The sequence below is a fragment of the Frankliniella occidentalis genome, unplaced genomic scaffold, assembly GCF_000697945.3.
Source record: "Frankliniella occidentalis isolate FOCC.00 unplaced genomic scaffold, Focc_3.1 Scaffold194, whole genome shotgun sequence".
Taxonomy (NCBI): domain Eukaryota; kingdom Metazoa; phylum Arthropoda; class Insecta; order Thysanoptera; family Thripidae; genus Frankliniella; species Frankliniella occidentalis.
The window spans coordinates 413,462-431,827 of record NW_026267320.1 but is presented as its reverse complement, the minus strand read 5'-3'; the positions used below and the strand labels follow the sequence as shown (position 1 = coordinate 431,827).

Sequence of the window (18,366 nt, the reverse complement as noted above, 5' to 3'; positions counted from 1 at the left end):
AGGGAGGGAGGGAGGGAGGGAGGGGCGCCTCCCCTCGGCTCCGAGCTGCTTGTCGTCGACCGGCTGGCCATATGGTATGCCAGGGCATGCCGAGGGAAAAGCCGATGATGATGACCAGAAGTGATTTTTTTTCTGTACCAGAACATTGTTGGTTAGTGTTTTTACTCGAACAGTCAATAATAAGACTTTTTGCTCTAGTTCCCGGTATGGAACGCCAAAGTTCAAAAAAGCCAAAACACGGAGAAAGTAAACCGCGCTTAAGAATCGGTTCCGATCACGTGGACATTTTACAGACCGGCACAGTTTCTAGAGTGCTCTGCAAGTAACCAGATGCTTCAATGAGGACACCAAAGTGCTGTGGGATTGCCTACTCCCTTCGCCCGTAAGGCGCCAAAGCTTCTGCGGCTCTAGCGAGTATGCGATCCCACAAAGCTGCAGTGTCTGCTTTGAAACACCTGGTACAACAATAACATACACTTCCCTGGTTATACTGTACCGACTGTACCGCACACAAGGCATGGGCGGAATGGGTGGGCTGGCCTACTGACTCTCACCACGGCGCTTTGTGGCCCCATGCAAGTATAGTCCGGCCAGCCAAAGGTGACGCCTGGGTTTGCTGTAGCCGCCCATAAGCCCATGCTACGCCAGGCGTCACCTTTGGCTGGCCGGACTATATGCAACCCGTTCGCACGCCTGCATGCGGTATAGTATAACCAAACAGGGCGCGACTTACATGGCAAAATGAGGGGAAGGTTGTTCTCGGTCATCATCATCGCTCTAAAGCCCCTTGTGTCGCAGGTTGGCGGGGCCCAGCGTGCGTCAGCGTGCGGCCCTCGGGCCTGCACCGCCTCCGGCTGCAGCGGCCGACTCGGACGAAGAGCCCCTCCTCGCCATGGAGGTGCTCAAATTCCTCAAGTACTTCTACGACGACGCGGAAGGCGCCGGCCTGGCCGAGGCCAGGCTCAAGGCCCGGCAGCTGCAGAAGGCCGAGGAGGCCAAGCAGGCGGCGAGGAAGGCGGCCAAGGCAGAGGCCAGGGCCCGCCGCCGCCCCCTTCTCGACAGGGACTCGGACTTCACAACGAGCTCAGAGTCTGACGGGGAGTGGACGTCGAGCCGCGCCGAGCTCGAGGCCCGGGTCAAGGCCGCCCTGGAGCCCAGCAGTCGCATCACGGAGCTTTCGCCGGACGCCCACGAGCAGGACGGCAGCGGCTCAGCCCCACAGCTTCACAATTATACTACAGAGGGCCCAAAGTTCTCCCCACGGCCGCCGCCGCAACAGCGGACGCCAACAGACAGCTCCCAAGAGGAGGTGAACTTCAACGTGGAGGCCGAGGTAGGACCTACCAGGTCTGGACCAGGACCGCATAAGGTGTATTACACCATTAATACAAGTCTAATCTCCCCTCTCTCGGTGCAGCGGTACCGCCACCTGCCTGGGCCGCCACCGTCCCCCCTCATGGTGGCCGTGGTGACGGCCTTCGTGGTGCTGGTGCTGTGGCCGTCCTCCGTGTTCGGCATGCGCGGACCGCACCACCCGCGCGGGGAGGTCATCAAGCACTACCACTACCGCCCGAGCCCCGAGCAGCACACCAAACTCATCCAAGACGACCAGCTGCTGCAGGACAAAGAGTGCGTCTGCATTTCCTTCTCGCACACGGACATTTCGGGCGCATCGCATCCGCAACTTAACTGACCCTCTGTTCACAGGCACATCCGCGAGGACCTGGGGAAATGGGCGACTGAGGAGGCCGTGGAGAATATGACCCCAGAAGAACTGCAGTTTCATTACTTTAAGTAAGTTGTCTTGAGGAGTTAGTTTGATTTTTCTTAAGCTTAACTGCTTAACTTTATATCTGGCCAAGGTCTAGAGGAAGATTGAAAGATGACTTGTTTTGTTTTAAAAGGTTGCACGACTTGGATGAAAACATAAAACTGGACGGTTTAGAGATTCTGAGAGCAATCATGCATACAGAAGAACATGAATCCCATAGCCATGAAGGGGAAGATGAAAATTCTCTTGCTGAAGGGCAAGAAGGACACACGGAACCAGTATCAATGGAATATTACATTGAACTTATCGATGAGGTGTTGCGAGAAGATGACACAAATAATGATGGGTATCTTAGTTATGCAGAATATGTTGTTGGACGCAATCAAAGTAAGAAACGTGCAGCAGAGATGATGGCAAATCCCACACCCCTCAAAGAGTTGCCTGGAATGCAAACCAAGTGACCAGGAGAGGAAGAGACTTCAAGCTTATTTAACAGAGAGACCTACTAAGCTGAAATTTATTGTTAAAGTCCAAAAGTTTTACTGCTGTAAGAAAATTGAATTCCAAATGCCTTGTGATTTGTAATTGCAAAAGATACAGGTCTGAGAATTGTGGTGCGAGTCATGTTGTGTGACAGGTCAAAAAATTGCAATAGTTTAGAAAAATGAATTTCTTAGAACTTTAATCTATTTCCAATGTGATAAGAAACATAAGTAAAATATTGTAAAAAGAAAATATAACTAAGTAGTGCCAAGTTAAAGTGTAAAAATAATGTGATCAAAGAAATACAATGGGATGTGCAAAGAAATATCTAGGAGTAAGTGAGAGTTGGATTTCTTCCTTAACTTTCTATTCAGAAATTCCATACAGAATAAAACTTCAAATAAATGACAACAAAAAGTTGACAGGAAAGAAAGCTGCTCCAAGCACATCAGCTAGTGATCACAGTCCACATTACACCATACTGGTGTACTAACATAATCTTACAAGTATTTGAAACCTTGAGTCAGTCAACTGAATTTTCAGGAAGTTATCATCCAAGAGGTTCTTTCAATGGTTTCAAAAGAGGCAATACTAGGAGCACCTTACTAATTAAAGATGGCACTAGCGAAAGACATACTCACACAAGTTATTTACTCCAGAGAGGACAACGGTTTCTCAGTAAGGACAAGACCTCTTTCCCATAGCTCAGTTGTGATTTGTACCTGAAACATTTAATAAATTAGTGTTGGTGAAGAACAAAACAAGTAAAAACTGTATATGCTAGGATCGAAAGAGCGTGATTTTGACAAACCTTGTCTGAATCTTGATCAAGGGGAAGATCAGAGATAGCAGTAAAGCTAGGATATGAATGAATTAAATGCTCAACAGCTGGAGCAAAGTTCAGGGGAATTTCAATGAATTGGAGCTCCTCCCCATGATATTCAAGAGAATTTTCCATTGAGTGATAAATTTTTAAGGTGTCTGGTTCCTCTTCAGACACCAATCTAACAAAAAAAGGAAACATAATTGCCAATAGAAAGATTGTATTGATGAGAATTTTCAACAATAAATTTAGTTACGAGACAAACCTTAATACATTAGAGCGAGTCAGACGTATGCATGTGTCTGGAGTCAAAACAACTGCTCCTTGTAATTTTCCATTTGAACCCATTCTCTCGCTGTTCTCAAGCACTGAACACTTCTTCTCATCTGAAGGAAAGCATAAACAATTAGACAAAAATAATGGAAATTTTAGAAAAAAAATGAATCAGCTGTGAGGTAACGAAGTAATACCATATTTGAAAAAGGCACATTAGATAACACAAATTTGAAAAATTGTTAGAAATAAACAAATTAAAGAATTAGTAGAATACAAACCAGATGACAAACAGGGAGGAAGGGCATCATGAATGTATTCCTTAGCCATTTGGTCAGCAGCAGCATCAACAGGTGCGTATTCAAAGAGCTTTGAGAACAGCTTTTTTAACTTCTTCATAACAGCTTCTCGGCCTGGAGTCTCTGAATCAGAGTGCACAGCACCTATATGGCTCATCACATCAAGGGGCACTCCTTTGCGAAATTCTTCATCTTCCTCAATGGCATTAGCTAAAGCGGCAGGGACTAGCTGGAAATAGAGAGAAAATAATTATAATTAGCTTTACTGATGGCAACCTGTTTTAACAACTTAAGGGAGACAGCACACCTTCTCTAGTAAATCTGCCCAAGAGTTCCTTTGGTAAGTTGACACTGTCACATGGAGAGAGTGTTCTCCAGGAACAGTGCTGGCCTGATGAATAAAACCACGAGGAAAGTAGAGTAGGTCTCCAGCTTTAACTAGGACTTCCAAAATAGGTTCCCCAATTTCTTCTTGAGTGAAATTGGGACTAGAAGTTCGGGGTAGTTTCTCACTTGAATCCCTGAAATAGACAAACAAATAGATCAACAGGACAAAAATCTCAGTAATTGAATTGAATTACTTCTCTGAATTGTAAGACAAACCTTGGGGCATAAACTCTCCACATTTTGCTGCCTTCAATTTGCAAAACAAATGCTTCAATATCATCATAATGCGGGGCAAATCCCTGAGAATTTGGAGGCGTGAGATACGCATTAGCTCCAACAAATGAACCAAATACTTCCTGAAGTCTGGTATTTAATTCTCTTAACTGAGTGTGATATGTCTGAGGATTGAGGAGTCTTACACTACACCCATTGCGATAATAGTCCCAGACAACAGCTGCATGGGCACGACCAATCTTTAAAGGGAACAAATGGATTTAATGATGCCAACTAATATGATAATATCAAAAAGAGTAAGACTACTTACAGAATTTAAAGTTTCTCGCTTTCCATTGCTGTATGATGTGACGTCAATATTTTTACCAAAGAGAATATTGTGTTTCCTGAACATCTCGTCAATAGCTTTGGTGGATAAAATATTAGTATAATAGTCCCGATTAGCTTCTCGACTTATGTGTACTGGCCTCTTCTCCCAATATAGGCTGCAAAGAAATACTAAGTTACAGTATATAGTACTGTAGTTACAACTAGAAATCGTACAGAAACAAACCATGCCATACCTGAAAAAATCATCTTTTGCAATAGGATCAATCATCCAAGAGAAAAACTTTTCAGCTGATTCAATGCTACTGTCAGCCTTGGATAGAGAAATAGATTCAGATGGAGACGAGACACTCTTCGGTTTGGATTTTATTTTCTTCGAATTTAAATTATGAGAAATATTTGGTTCGGGAGTCAGTTCTTCGCTGACCTTGTCATCAGTACCCACCAAATTTTCAGTTTGAACCTTCTTCTTCCTAAATAAAATTAAAACCAAAAATGTATTCTAGGGCTTATAGAAAACAAAAAGAAATTAGAATACTCACTTCTTATTTTTCTTCTTAGGGCTAGTTATTTCTGCATCTACCTGCTTGTCCTGACCCATCTTCTTCTTATGATTTGAACCTAAAACGAAATTGTGAATTTAAAACAGATAATTAATGGATTAATTTATGCTTAATATGCTGTAGACTGAGGAGGGACACACAGAAAACATTACCTTCAACAATATTGAATTGCAATTCCTCATTATTTGACAAAGCGTTCGAAGGCTGCTCAGCATCTGCCTCATCCCTCTTTGATTTTCCAGAAACAGCTTTAAGAAGCTCTGCTGAGACCATGGGTGTTATTTTAACAGCCTGCTTGTTTTTGTCTTTTTTCTTGGACGACCTATTTTTGGATTTTTTCTTTTGATTTTGATACATTTCAAACGCAGATACCGGTGCAGCAACCATTTTCCTAGAAAGGCCAACACATTCCATTGATGCAGTTTACTGTTTTTACTGTTTTCACTGTGATGGAACCTCAAATGAGCTGTTATCAACCAAATGAGCAACAAGAGACTTCAAGCCTCTCTGTCACGGCAACAAGAGATACGAGTGCACAAAAATATGCAAACAATAAGAATTAACAAGAATATGATTAACGACTTGTTTCACTTGGTTTAAGCTAGAAAGATATGAAGAAACCTTTCATCTGTTTCATCTCACAATAATTGCTAGTAATCGCAACAAGTTTACAAGAGACCATTGAAAGGTGATGGTAAAACAAACCGCCGGCGCGGGTGAAGCACGTGTGGAAGGTGCACTGTCTTTTCAATGGAATCAACGAAAATCTCCGGAACGAAGTACACAGCCCGATGAACAGACGACAGAGAATTCACAGTGGATACTGAAAAACAGACTGTCAAAATAAAACTTACGGTGGCAAGATCAAAATCTTCTTTCGCAAACAAACAGGCAAACGAACGAATGATGTCCGACCCGACTACCCTTTTTTCGCGGCGACGCACGAGTTGGGACTTGAGCTCGCTCTCCCCTCCCCCACTCCGCCTCACCCCCCTACCCCTCCCCCTGCTACACTTTCGACATCTGCCTGTCGAAAGCTAGTAAAGCGGGAAGTTCAAAAGGCATAAAACGACATCGTTATTATATGTCTTCGCGCGTTTTGTTGTTGTTTTATTAATAATATCAAAATAGTACAAAAGGTAGGGAACACCAAGAGCGGTCCTTTCCAAGGAAAACATAACACGAGTTTTGAGAAAATTCATTCTGTTTACATAATAGGTTTCATAACAATTTGAGAAAAAACAAATAAATAATAAGCATACATCCCCTCTGCCTCTTCTTTTAAAAACAAAAATTGGTAATTTCATAAAATATGGTTTCAATTAAACATAATCCCAAAAGTTGTGCCCCACATAGAAATATATCTCAGTATCCTGCCTTTAGGAGATCACGTAGTTGTTGACTTAGTTTTTCTTCTTTAACTTTTCGTATATGACTCATCTGGAATAGTTTCAAGATAAAATTAAATTTACTTTGTCTCACACTTTAATTTATCATCATTTGAGGTTGTAGAATGAAGAGGAAATGTTCCGAAACATACCATACGTTTATTTACATAAGCTACTAAAAATTGATCCAAATTCATTTCCCCTGAGAGAAAATGTTCAGCAACTCTTTCACTTTCTTCATCAGCCTGACGTGTAGCTGCCCGTAGACTTTCCTGAATACAGGATGGGAAAGGTTATTTACTAGTAGCATTAAGTGAATGTTATTGTGGGCATTATGAGGTATTATGTTAGAGACATTATCCTACCCTAATACTTGCTGGTGTTCTGCAATCTGCAAGGGACTGGAACTGAACACCCAATTCCTCATAGGAGGAATGGACTTCATTCAAAATGTGTCTTCGCTCTTCACAAGCTGAATGAAGTTCTTTCAACTTTGACTCCTTTTCTAAGTTTTCTTCTGTGAAATGAGAATAAAAATGATAAAATGATTCCCAAACAATGGAATACAAGTCAAGACACAATTGAGAGATATGGTGAGTATTGAGAGTAAAACAAGATTCCTTACTGGCTAAATTTTCAATAGATATCATAAGTTGATCAAGCTGATCATCGAGTTCTTGAGACACAGGCAGCTGTTCAATGAACTCATTACGGCGATCCTGGTTGTCCATTAATGCTTGAAGTTCTTCAACACTCAATTCAGCTAATTCTGGAAATATCTGAAATGAAAAAAATTTAAATTTGATGAGTCTGATCAGTACAGAAATACTATCTAGCCCCCCTTACTGAGAGAGCTGAAGATTTCAACTCACCATCTGTTGTAAAGGTGTTTGTTGTGTAGGTTGAGACATAGACATGTTTGGAACTGGAGCCTGTGCACTAGATTCAGTTGGGATACTTGGTTCCACTGCAGAACCTGTAAAAGTTCAAAAATTAAACAATAGTGTAAGAACTTAACACCCTAAATTTTAAAAAGATAAATATTTTACTTGAGGTTTCAGATCCAATCCAAACTGGTGGTCTCAACTCGAATTCTCGAACAATAGCATGAACTACTCTGCCAAGATCTGAATGTTGTGTGAACTGTAACATGAACAAACAGAAGAATATGTTAGAATGAGATTGAACTTTAAATATCCATTTCTCAATGGTAAATTATTAACAGTGTTATAAACAATCTGTTGGTACTGACGTTAATGAGACCAGGAGCTGCCGTAATTCTTCCACAGTGATCCACCCAAGCGTGACCAACATTTGGTGAGACAAGGAGAATTGGCTTTTCCAGAGGAAAGTCAGGGCCAAGCTGTACTAATATGGCCAGTCGACGAGAATCTAACCAAAACTCAACACGATACTCTGCACCAGACTGGATTTCTTGAACGCTGTTTTACAAAACAAATTCCAATGTGAGAAATAAAATTTATGTTTTGAAAGCCTCGAAAATATATTGAATCCTACTCTGGAATTTAAGTTTTCAAATTGAGTTAATCTATTAACCTTGTCATAAGTGCAAAACAACATACTTGTCATTAAAAATCTTTAATGTATCGATCTGACGTTTCCTTTTAAGCTTAAAATCTTCAGAATCTTTAAAAATAGCAGGATTCATGTTCAACACAAAGTATTTTGATATTTAGCCACTTAAACCATAAACAAACAAAAATTCATTGTTGTCATTGGGTGACAGCCACAAGACCACAAGACTTTCACTCGACTACATAATTCTCATACTCACGGCGGAGGTGGCTAGCTTCTCGTAGTATTTCTCATGCTCAGCTTATAGCCTCTCAGCGCACACTTTGTTTGGATTCTGCCGGGCTGCGGGCGGTACAATAATTGTCTGCTATCTGCTATCAATCGTCAGTTGAAATGAAATGAAATAACATTAATTGTTTTCGGTAACTGCTGAAAACCAGTTACAATTTTCTTTTAAATCCATGTGTATTCCAGCTTAGTGAAGTCTTTCTCGTGTGTGGAACATGTAAGTAATCACATGAAACGTAGCATCTGATATGTCAGCTATAACATGTTATAGGTTAGTCTGCATTGACAACATAAATTTGATACGTCAAAAAATTTGTAATTTTGTATTGTCGTCTAGTTTTAGGACAAAATGCCTGTTTTATTGGATCCTCCCGAGGGATGCAGACGCCCGACCTATCTAATGGTAAAACACCATCTTAAACTAGAAATTTTAATGTACCTAGGGGGCCTTATCTGGTTCCTTGCTCTACCATCAGACCACATTCAATCTGGTAAACTAATACCGTTTATCCCATGTTCATTAAAAGATACCTTAAATGATGGCAGTTTAATGACTTATCATTTATTGGATGTTAAGCATCCTACTTTTCAGAGAATTCACTACTACCAGGTTTAGTGAAGGGTGGCTTTGTAGAAGATTCCTATGCCAAAACTCTACTCGCATCCCTGCAGGATGAAATATCTTCACATCCAACACAAATGCCATATTCATGGCTCCTTGCACAATTTCGTCAGATTGGACTTGATGTGTATACTCACAACTTTACTGTGAATTATCCTTTATCTCGTGATTTGGTAATTTTTAAAATGCAGATTTTTAATCAATTATCTTTACCAAACATTGCTGAGCAAGGCTAATATTTTTCTCTTGGTAGGCCTATGAAGGTCAAAATGTGTATGGAATTTTGAGAGCACCACGGGGTTCAAGTACTGAGGCGATTGTATTGTCCGTGCCATTTAGAGGGTCAAAAAGTGTGCATCCTTCTACAGCAGCTGGAGTAGCACTCATTTTAGCAATTGCTAAATTTTGCCGCAGTGAGTTCTACGTCTGTTGAGCTTATCTTGGTACCTTTATGAAATTTTTCTTTAACTTTTATTTTTTGCGCAAGGACAAAAGTACTGGGCCAAGGACCTTATTTTCCTCATAACTGAGCATGAGCAACTTGGAGCACAAGCATGGCTTGAAGCATACCACAAGACTTCATCTGGCCGTGATGGTGTTTTAATGTCTGGAGACCTTGTAAGCAGAGGAGGGGCTATTCAGGTCGGATTTCATAATGTTAAACCCAGTGCAATTATTATATTTTGTATGTAACCATCAATCACTAGTCTATTAAATCTTACAGGCTGCTGTCAATCTTGAGCTCTTCTCAGATCGAATCAGCCACATTGATGTAAAGATTGAAGGGCTTAATGGTCAGTTGCCCAACTTAGATCTTGTAAATTTGGTACACATGCTTTGTAACAAGGAAGGTGTTCATCATACTTTCCACAACAGGGCAAGTCTTTAATCCTTGTATTTAAAATAATATTTTTAAATTGATGTTTACTATAAGTTAACCAGATATTTACACTTTGAAGTAGATTAGCTAATCAATGTAATGGAAATCCTTAGGCTAACTATGGAGATCGAGAATACAGTAAAGTTGATCCCTATAAAACGTGGGCATACTCTCTACGCACAATGCTAGAAATGGTGTTTGCTCAAGCTTCAGGAGTTCCCAATGGTAACCATGGTCTCTTTCACAGGTGAGTTGTGTTGCAGCTAATTGTTCCAGAAAGTTACAAGTGTCTTTGCCAACAGTATAAAATTCTATTCAGAAAAGTTGTAAAAGGTTTTCTTAAGGGTTATAAATATGTTTATAGATTTAATTCTATTTGACTCTACACAGGTTTGGAATTGAGGCAGTGACTTTAACTGGGTATAGGAAAGTTGATAGAGGGAGTCCAGCTACATTTTATCAAGTTGGAAGGTATGATCAACTTATTGTCAATTGTCTGTTTGTTTCAAACTTGTGTCATAATTTTATCTGTTCTTCTTTTTTTGAAAACTGTTTCCTTTTTCAGGGTACTAGAAGGAATACTAAGAAGCCTGAACAATCTACTTGAGAGATTCCATCAGTCCTACTTCTTTTACCTCTTATCTGCTACAGATCGTTACATTTCAATAGGTGGGATACAATTTACCGCAATTTATTATAGATTAATTACAATATATATGGGATGGGTGAAAATAAATAGATTACTAAGTTTGCATTGTTTATAGGTGTTTACATACCAGCTGTAGGGCTTATGGCTAGCACATTACTTTTACGAGCTTTAGCCGTTTGGAGGAGCCTCCAGTTACCATCCTTGCAATCAGACAAGGAAAAACTAATGGTTAGTATGTAGAGCAGTCTGTTTTCTATGCCATTAATCTTAGTTTAAATGTTTACAAAATTATTTGTGATTTCAACTAAATTTCTTGTTTTAAAATTATGTCCATTTACTTCCATATTTTTTTTCTCCAGAGAGCTCAAGAGATTAGTAATTGTTTCGCCTCTGTGGGTCTGACTGTCTTGGCAGCGCATGCTTTGGGGGTCTTGTTACTTAGAGTGCCGGTGTGGTCAGCCCTGTACATAACATCAATAGCTGACTCATCTTTAGCTATGGTTGTTGGGTTAGTGGCTTTTACCACTCTTGCAATCTTCTTACCAGTATTAAAATCAATGTAAGTGTCTACGTAAGCAGCTTGTGCTAAATAATATTATTGCACTCTTTCATGATTTCACAATAAATTTTCTGCTTTCAGGCATTCTGATGCTATTCTTTTACTTTACGTGATTGGGCTGATAGAATTGGCAACTATTCTCCTGGCTGTGTCTTTGCATAACTTTCCACTGGCTGTGATTTGTTCAATAGTATTTGTGCCATTTGCTCTTTTTGCTAATGGAAGGAAATTAAGGTAATATTGGGCATTGTTATCTTTGTTGTTATTTTGCTCTCTCCACATGCCATTGAAATCTGTTTCCTATACTGAACAACATTTATTTTTCCCCACCAGGTTACTGAGAATTTTAGGTTGGCTGTTGGTGCAACCTCTTCTCCTGGTAGCCCTCCTGATTTTGGGTTATACATCAATTCATTTCCCAGATGATCCAATTATAGCCAAAGCCATACATGCATTCACTCAGGCACTTACCTTCAGCTTTGTTGACTATGCAGTTTATGGCAATTGGATGTTAAGTGTTGCCACCACATTCCTTTTTCCAACTTGGTTTGTGTTGTGGATTGTTGTTCTCAAAGGAAATTCATAGGTTTCTACAATCTGTTTTTAAGGGTTTTATTCCTTTTGTTTTCAATAAGCTGGATATTGGCAAGAAAGAATTGATTTGGCCAGTATCTTTCTCCTGCAGTTGCCTTGATATAAAACGAAATGTTACTGATGTGGATAATCTAATCATCACGAATAGCATCATCTGATAATTTTCCACTTCCTAGCCACCATAACTTTACACTGTTCTCAATTGATTGGGATGATTTATTCTTTGCTTCTCTTTCAACCTCATCTTCAGAGTCAGAATTTTCCATGTAATGTCGCTGTCCTGAACAGGTCACCAATAATGGATATTGTTGATGAACACTGCCAAATAGAAGCCAAATTATAAACATATTTTTAATACCAATATACTTGAGTTGATGAAAAATAATAATTATTCCCACCTTATCCCATTTGTGCAATCATTGTGAGCTTTAAATACTTTTATGGGATCCTTTAAGGTTCCTTCCTCACTTATGGCACCTGATGTTTCCCATACATAGACTGTCCCATCAGGTGTTCCTAAATAAAAAAGATTAATACATAACACTGAAGTCTCTTAAGAACACGGAGATACTGTACTTCAGAACTTATTCAACTGACCAGAAAGAAGGTACTCTCCATCTGCAGTAATATCAAAGTATATTCTTTGGTGGGTCAGAACTGGACGAGGCACTGAAAAGAGAACTTTTCCAGGTTCTCGGAGATCCCAACACAAAATTTCAGAATCTTTTCTTCCACCACTATATAAACGCAGACCATCTTCAGAGAATTTCATATGAGTTATTCCTCCTTCATGACCTTGTAGAATGCAAAGAGCTTTCCCTGTGTTTTCCATGTATAGTCCTTCAGATAAAGAATGATTAGTATGAAACAAAACAGAGTGGGAAAATTGAAAATGCAGAATACGAAGTTGAATAAATACTTCAACAAACCTATGGTTCGGAGATAGGTTCCTACAGCGAAGAGTGATGGAACTGCAGGACTGACAGTGATGCATGAGACAATGCCATTTTGAGTATCACCAGATGCAGCTGTAAAGGTAAGTTATCATCCATAAGAGTACAAAATTGGGCCAAAGTTTGACTTGTCAAAATTCCAACAAAGATGTAGCACATTTCCATGTTGTATTAAACTTACACTTCAGGTTTCTAGTATTGCATTGTCTTCCGGGTAGGCTTACGTCAAAAACCCTGACACAATTTTTAAAACCACAATAAAGTTTTTCACCAGTTGGATCAAATGCAATACTGCGAGCTGCTTCAACTTCATCAACCCTTCAGAAAGAGAAGGAAGTAAGTTTAAATTCATAAATAGACAAGAACATTTTTGAATGCATTTCGACAGCAATACTTACTGATTGTATGCTCGGTATGTAGCTCGAATTTGTCCACTAAAAGCATCCCAAAGATGAACAGGGCTATCTCTACTTGCACTTGCAAGACTGCAAGAGAAAAAAAATTATTCTCTCAATGATTTCCTTTTATTGTTTGTGTTTTGTTTATTGAGCTGTCTTTTAGCGGTTTTATAGAGTATACACACCAGCATGTCACGGGATTCCAGGAGTTCATTAAAGGATACCAACAGAAATCATAAATTAATCCACCCTCTTTCATGGACAGAGAGGGATGTAAAGAGGACACCTCAGTATTTCTTTCCCACTCTTTCAAATTGTGGAAGGTCTGTGGTAAATCCCAAACCCTTAGTACATTATCGTTGCTATTAGTCAAGAAACATAATCCATCGGGCGCCCTGTAAAAATGAAAAAGATAAGGATGGAACATATTTTGCGTTCACATTAAATTTAATTGGAAAATCAATAGAACTATACCATTTGCATCCCTTAGTGAAACAACTATCAAAGTTAAACTGTGAAAAGTCTTGAAAGGTGAGGGGAGGCTCTTTGTTTAAAGCATTTTCATCATCACTTTTGAAAAAGTGATAATTATTATTGTAAATAGGGTCGTTCTCTACAAGTTCCTTTGGCAAATCTCCTTTGTCGTCACTAGTTTCATTCTCTGCGACACCTGGTGGCTCCTGCATTTGATGCGTGTCATTTGATAAAACAGAAGAAGTCTCTGGTATTTGTTGTTCAGGGTCAACTAAAGAATCTTCCATTCCCATCTCCTGAAATGGGAAATAAAAATAGTTCACTGAACATAAGGTCATAAGGTATTCAAATTTAACCTCAAAATAATGTGACTGAACATTTCAACATCATACCATAGAATTTTAAGTCAAATTTTTCTGTCAAATGAGTATCATTGCATGAAATGAAACTTCACTACCAGTAAAATGAGAAGTGGGTGAACGTTCTCCGGTACTCCAAATAATAATTATTATTATTAATAAATAATTATTATTAATAAATAAACAGACGTAGGATCCGCACCGGCAGTTTTGTTTACAAATGTCTTCGTAAATTTTTCTTCTCACGCATGACATAAAGTCTCGCACATCTAGCATGGCCCTTCCGACCACCAACACTAATATGTTTTACATCAGTCAAGAATAGAATCAGACAGAAACAGGATAGAGCAGACAAATAGAGGAAGAGAAGGACAGTGATAACAGCGATGTTAAAGAGAAAATGAACTGGCAAAGAACGCGTGAATGGAATGAAATGAGGAGAAACGAAACGTATGTGTGTTCAGCGTCGTCTGTACATTGTTTGCCTGTATGAAGTGTCTTGTTTTGTCTAATTTACGAAAGCTGAGAAGTCCTCTCTAGTAAGTAGTGTAATAGCATATGTTTTAAGTCCTAAGAATAAACAATCAAATCAGTGTTGGCCTTTTATCAATTTTATCTTGTAGGGTTAAGTTGTTTCACTCATCTCAGGTGTGTGTCACCTCTTGCCCTACTCAACTGCTTTCATTTCCATGAAAAAGCCTATTGTAGAAACACAATAGACACATTTGACCTGGTTTGACAGACAATCCATCTAATAACTTACACCGCCAAACTTCATTTGGTTCACAGGTTCATGGAGCGAGTGTTACAAGCAGTGCGGATGGAAGCACTGGTCAATGACTTGTCCCACGCATTGGAAGAAACTACGTGCTCATCAAACAACCGTAAACGTTGGGGCTTATGCCGTAGAGCGCGTTCAACTGGCAACCTACGTAAGAATACAAATCTTACTCTTTAGATTGTTTTCAATCATTTCTAAAATATATTAAATGTTGATTTTCTTTTATTGTTTTACTAAAATTACTAAAACATTTTGTGTTTTAGATTTGGCATTCCATGCAACCCAAAGTGATGATTCAGACAGCATAAGCGAAGCTCTACTCAACAGAGATCGTGGCCATTCTAGTCTTCATCAGGTATGATATAAGCTTATGTAAGTTAATATTTTCTGTTCAAAAATAGTAATGTGCTGATGAATTTCCTCTGACAGAGTGATTCAGATGATATGAGCCCAGCTCGTCAGGTGGCTACGTTTAATTTACGCACAAGACATGTTCTGCCACATATTCATGCCCTTGAATCAGATTCTGTCAATGAAAATTTCTCACCTATTCGCCCAAGTACCCGGAGGTAATGGATCTTCTTTATAAAATCCTATTAAGTTGTGTGTTTTTCCAACAAATTATCCTTTTTCCTATATTTTCTCTTTTTTACACTCTACTTTAAAATTTTTTCTAGGAGACGAAAACTAAAGAGAATGGCTATTGATGTTACTGATCAGGCCGGTGCTTCGACCTCTTCAGGGATACCTGCAGGTTCACATGCTGTTCCAGTCATTCCAAATTTTTCACACTCATTGCCATCCAGACCATCAGGGTCTGCCCCCACCTCAGGTGGCTTTGGTGGAATAATCAAAAAGAGGCGAGTCTTGCGACATTCATCAAATAGTAATGAAAATAGGTATTATTTTTCATTCAAATACACACATTTTATTTTTTAATTTTCCTTTCATGGTCTTATATTGCTTGGGTGATTTATTTTAGATTGAACACAGTCTTGTGTGGGAAAAGGAAGCGGAGCTTACGGGACAGAAGTGGTGGTGATTGTGATATGCCTATGCTAGAAGAAAGTAAGTAAAATTTTAAAATTTTCTTCCATCTAAGTTTAAATATCAGAAAAATCTATCTTATCTGTTTCCTAAACATTTACCTAGATGCTTCAAGAAGCCACAAATCCAAATCAAAAGGAAGAAGTAGTGCCCACGTCAGTGTTAACGAAGAGTGCATGGAATTGAGTGGGGCTGAGTTCACTAGCAGTAGTCCAAGTGTTAGTAGTAATGAATCAGACCCTGGCTTCTTCACGACTGATGAGGGCCGTGAAGGTAAGCAGGACAGCAAGCAATTTCTTTTCAATATGAAAAAAAAATCAAAGTATTTTAATTATTTTTTTTAAATGGTACTAGGTGATGATGAGCACAGTGATTGGTATGGAGGAGATGGCAGGGGATGGTGGGAAGATGAGGATGATGAAGGATCATCACCACTCAGCAACAGTCAAGGTATGTGCTAAAGTTGGTGATTAGTACCATATTTTCATCAAATCACAAGTTAACTCACTATTAATTTTGAACTTTTGAACATTTCATTTTTTTTTATTTCTTCTTAGATGGAGTTCAGCAAGGGGGGTTCCAAGCATTCTTTCACATGTCTGCCGAGGACAGAAGATCTCTCCGGGAAGGCATGGTGTGTTCTACTCTCTTGTCAAAGAAACCATAAAACTACCCCGCAGCTAAACCTGTTTGTTTATACTATGAAGTCTCTAAATTTCCAGAAAGGTCGTCAGATACGAGCTGGCCGCCGTCGGTTACGAAACAGCCGTGGTGGTTTCACTGTCTTAACATCAGCAAATGAGAAACTATCACGATTTCTTCAGGACTTAAATCAAAGTGAACTGAGGTATCTTGTTGAATTGAATTTGTTGACATGATAATCAGGCCACTAACCGTCTATTTTGTAAAATGAAAACCTTCAATACGCATTCTTTTACAGGTTGCATCCAATGCAGAATGAGGAGAAGGACCAGCTTGTCCAACTAGCAAATTTGTACTCCCTCCAAATGCGATTAGAACCCACTCAGAATAGTGGAGTTACCTGTCCAGTTCTCACTAAAACTCGGTATTTCCAATATTACTATTTTATACTGTATATATATATACTATACTATTTTATCATATTATACTATTATATTCTAAACAAATGTCTTTTGCACATTTTCCTCCTTGTCAGAGATACTGTGCGTGTTGAACAAATCTCAGGACTGCAGCGCCGACTTCATGCTGATTCTGGTCTGAAAAGGCGAAAGTTGCCTCCTAGCACTGCTAGCAAACTTGGTGAGTAAAGTAATTCTGCTCTTTAGCCTCACATTTTGTTGATGAGGAAGGCATAAGTCTTTGCTTTTACAGATCTCATCGACACTTCATCTACAAGCCCAACTCGAAGTTTGGATCCACCTATATTCCAAAGCAATCAGTTTACACATTCCACTGGTTGTCAATCGAACTGAAGAGTATAAGAGTATAATCTGTGCTGGCTGTATGTATAGTAAATATGTGTTGTTTGATTCGGGTTGATTCTTGTTACTAAAGTATGGCGTACTGTATGGCTTAAAATCAGTACTTTCAACCACTTTGTTGTTTGCTTTCTCTACATGTGGTTGATTGTGTGTGTTTATCACTACACAATGTTTTAGTGAGAATAGGTTACAAACCTGTTAACTAATTAAGTTGACAATTATCCCAATCACTCAATTTTCTAACTTATTTCCACACTACTAACTGGTAAAGTATTTATTTGGGATAGACATACAGTAGTTTGTAAAATTTAACATTTGGGTTTGTATCTGTAAACATGCACTCTTTCTTGCGGAGGTATTAGATTTTACTTCTCAATGAGCCCAAAAACTCTCTATGATGTCATTTCCCGTTTTTGACTGGTCACAGTGACTGACTTTCTACCTAAATTTTGACTTGCTAGCCAAAAGCTGCAAATGACCAGTTAGTGAGTTTATTGTGTTTATTGGGTTACTGATTTGTAGTAGATAACATCTGTTTGTATCTCAATAGAATTATATCACTTCTATCTGGAACATCATTTGGCCTGCTTGTGGTACCCATTCCCACCCGTTATCATTCATGTTATCATGTTCGTGTAATGACCGTCATTATGGTGTTGGTTTAGAAAAATTATCATTCGTAATTTTTTCATGGGTGGCCACGGCACGCCGCGGTCCCCTGGCGCTCTTTGTTCATCCTCTGCTCGCTGCCTGCGGCGGTTCCGGTCGGCTCCTGTATCCTTCTCCCCAAATCTGGTGGTCCTGCCAGTTCGCCTCGAGCCGCGGGGGAGGCGGCGGCGGCGGCGGCGCGGCTCCAGGAAGGGATTGGCCGCCCGCCAGGACAATAGTCGTCCTCGTTGTAAGGAAGAGCGCGAGGGGTGAGAGGTTTAAGAGGGGGCGCCCTAAGTGGATGGCTGTTGGCCCCTCCCCGCCCCGCCCCGCCACGCCTGGCGCGAGGCGCGCTTGTTGGCTTGCCAGCGGTGCAATTGATGTTTCACTCGGGGCGTTATCTACCCCCATGACATGCGCTCAGCATATCCCCGCGGTGATGTGATCCCGGCGGGGGCGGGGGGCGGGCGGCGTTGCAGAGGGCGGCGTTGCAGAGGGCGGCGTTGCCTCTGTGGCCGCTGCCCCCCCCGCAGTAGTCCAAGTGTTAGTAGTAATGAATCAGACCCT

At 40.0% G+C, this 18,366-nt stretch overlaps 6 protein-coding genes across 10 annotated transcripts in view; 3 read left to right on the top strand and 3 right to left on the bottom strand.

Moving 5' to 3' along the window:
• The window catches only part of LOC113210840 (uncharacterized), a 7,974-nt gene extending 5,389 nt beyond the window's left edge, over positions 1-2,585 (top strand). The window contains exons 2-5 of the mRNA XM_026429009.2: positions 799-1,333; positions 1,418-1,629; positions 1,708-1,794; positions 1,905-2,585. Coding sequence (XP_026284794.1) covers positions 893-1,333; positions 1,418-1,629; positions 1,708-1,794; positions 1,905-2,232 — 1,068 coding nt within the window. The 5' untranslated portion in view covers positions 799-892 and the 3' untranslated portion in view covers positions 2,233-2,585. The remainder of the gene's footprint in view (positions 1-798; positions 1,334-1,417; positions 1,630-1,707; positions 1,795-1,904) is intronic.
• Positions 2,586-2,589: 4 nt separating this feature from the next.
• On the bottom strand, positions 2,590-6,008 carry LOC113210838 (ribosomal oxygenase 1). The gene is made up of 11 exons (XM_052272188.1): positions 5,866-6,008; positions 5,313-5,551; positions 5,140-5,218; positions 4,834-5,070; positions 4,581-4,755; positions 4,253-4,509; positions 3,957-4,170; positions 3,632-3,878; positions 3,343-3,463; positions 3,066-3,258; positions 2,590-2,976 (listed from the first exon to the last, which is right to left on the bottom strand). The coding sequence occupies exons 2-11, from the start codon at positions 5,545-5,547 to the stop codon at positions 2,905-2,907; spliced, it is 1,830 nt and encodes a 609-aa protein (XP_052128148.1). The 5' UTR covers positions 5,548-5,551; positions 5,866-6,008; the 3' UTR covers positions 2,590-2,904.
• Positions 6,009-6,237: 229 nt separating this feature from the next.
• On the bottom strand, positions 6,238-8,335 carry LOC113210829 (vacuolar protein sorting-associated protein 37A). Of its 2 annotated transcripts, none has more exons than XM_026428995.2 (8): positions 8,132-8,335; positions 7,801-7,990; positions 7,598-7,691; positions 7,421-7,524; positions 7,174-7,327; positions 6,914-7,065; positions 6,701-6,820; positions 6,238-6,600 (listed from the first exon to the last, which is right to left on the bottom strand). In XM_026428995.2, the coding sequence occupies exons 1-8, from the start codon at positions 8,215-8,217 to the stop codon at positions 6,526-6,528; spliced, it is 975 nt and encodes a 324-aa protein (XP_026284780.1). In that variant the 5' UTR covers positions 8,218-8,335; the 3' UTR covers positions 6,238-6,525. The 2 variants fall into 2 exon arrangements, with proteins under 2 accessions (XP_026284780.1, XP_026284781.1); XM_026428996.2 differs by having other exon boundaries at positions 8,106-8,255.
• Positions 8,336-8,427: 92 nt separating this feature from the next.
• LOC113210831 (glycosylphosphatidylinositol anchor attachment 1 protein) lies at positions 8,428-11,811 on the top strand. The gene is made up of 13 exons (XM_026428997.2): positions 8,428-8,589; positions 8,710-8,863; positions 8,950-9,167; positions 9,248-9,407; positions 9,482-9,636; positions 9,719-9,871; positions 9,988-10,121; positions 10,265-10,345; positions 10,440-10,543; positions 10,639-10,751; positions 10,883-11,082; positions 11,164-11,316; positions 11,416-11,811. The coding sequence occupies exons 2-13, from the start codon at positions 8,722-8,724 to the stop codon at positions 11,666-11,668; spliced, it is 1,866 nt and encodes a 621-aa protein (XP_026284782.1). The 5' UTR covers positions 8,428-8,589; positions 8,710-8,721; the 3' UTR covers positions 11,669-11,811.
• Positions 11,679-14,061, bottom strand: LOC113210833 (telomerase Cajal body protein 1). Of its 3 annotated transcripts, none has more exons than XM_052272186.1 (9): positions 13,959-14,061; positions 13,502-13,797; positions 13,213-13,422; positions 13,028-13,114; positions 12,811-12,947; positions 12,606-12,704; positions 12,274-12,516; positions 12,075-12,192; positions 11,679-11,994 (listed from the first exon to the last, which is right to left on the bottom strand). In XM_052272186.1, exons 2-9 carry the CDS (start codon positions 13,792-13,794, stop codon positions 11,808-11,810), a joined length of 1,374 nt encoding a protein of 457 aa, XP_052128146.1. In that variant the 5' UTR covers positions 13,795-13,797; positions 13,959-14,061; the 3' UTR covers positions 11,679-11,807. The 3 variants fall into 3 exon arrangements, with proteins under 3 accessions (XP_052128146.1, XP_026284788.1, XP_026284787.1); XM_026429003.2 differs by having other exon boundaries at positions 13,502-13,823; positions 13,894-14,056; XM_026429002.2 differs by having other exon boundaries at positions 13,894-14,054.
• Positions 14,062-14,162: 101 nt separating this feature from the next.
• LOC113210832 (G patch domain-containing protein 2-like) lies at positions 14,163-17,724 on the top strand. 2 transcript variants are annotated; one of them, XM_026428998.2, is made up of 13 exons: positions 14,163-14,310; positions 14,650-14,792; positions 14,905-14,996; positions 15,071-15,210; positions 15,319-15,540; positions 15,624-15,709; positions 15,794-15,961; positions 16,043-16,138; positions 16,246-16,322; positions 16,411-16,535; positions 16,629-16,754; positions 16,866-16,969; positions 17,042-17,724. In XM_026428998.2, exons 1-13 carry the CDS (start codon positions 14,261-14,263, stop codon positions 17,140-17,142), a joined length of 1,530 nt encoding a protein of 509 aa, XP_026284783.1. In that variant the 5' UTR covers positions 14,163-14,260; the 3' UTR covers positions 17,143-17,724. The 2 variants fall into 2 exon arrangements, with proteins under 2 accessions (XP_026284783.1, XP_026284784.1); XM_026428999.2 differs by having other exon boundaries at positions 14,223-14,399.
• The last annotated feature ends 642 nt before the right edge of the window (positions 17,725-18,366 follow it).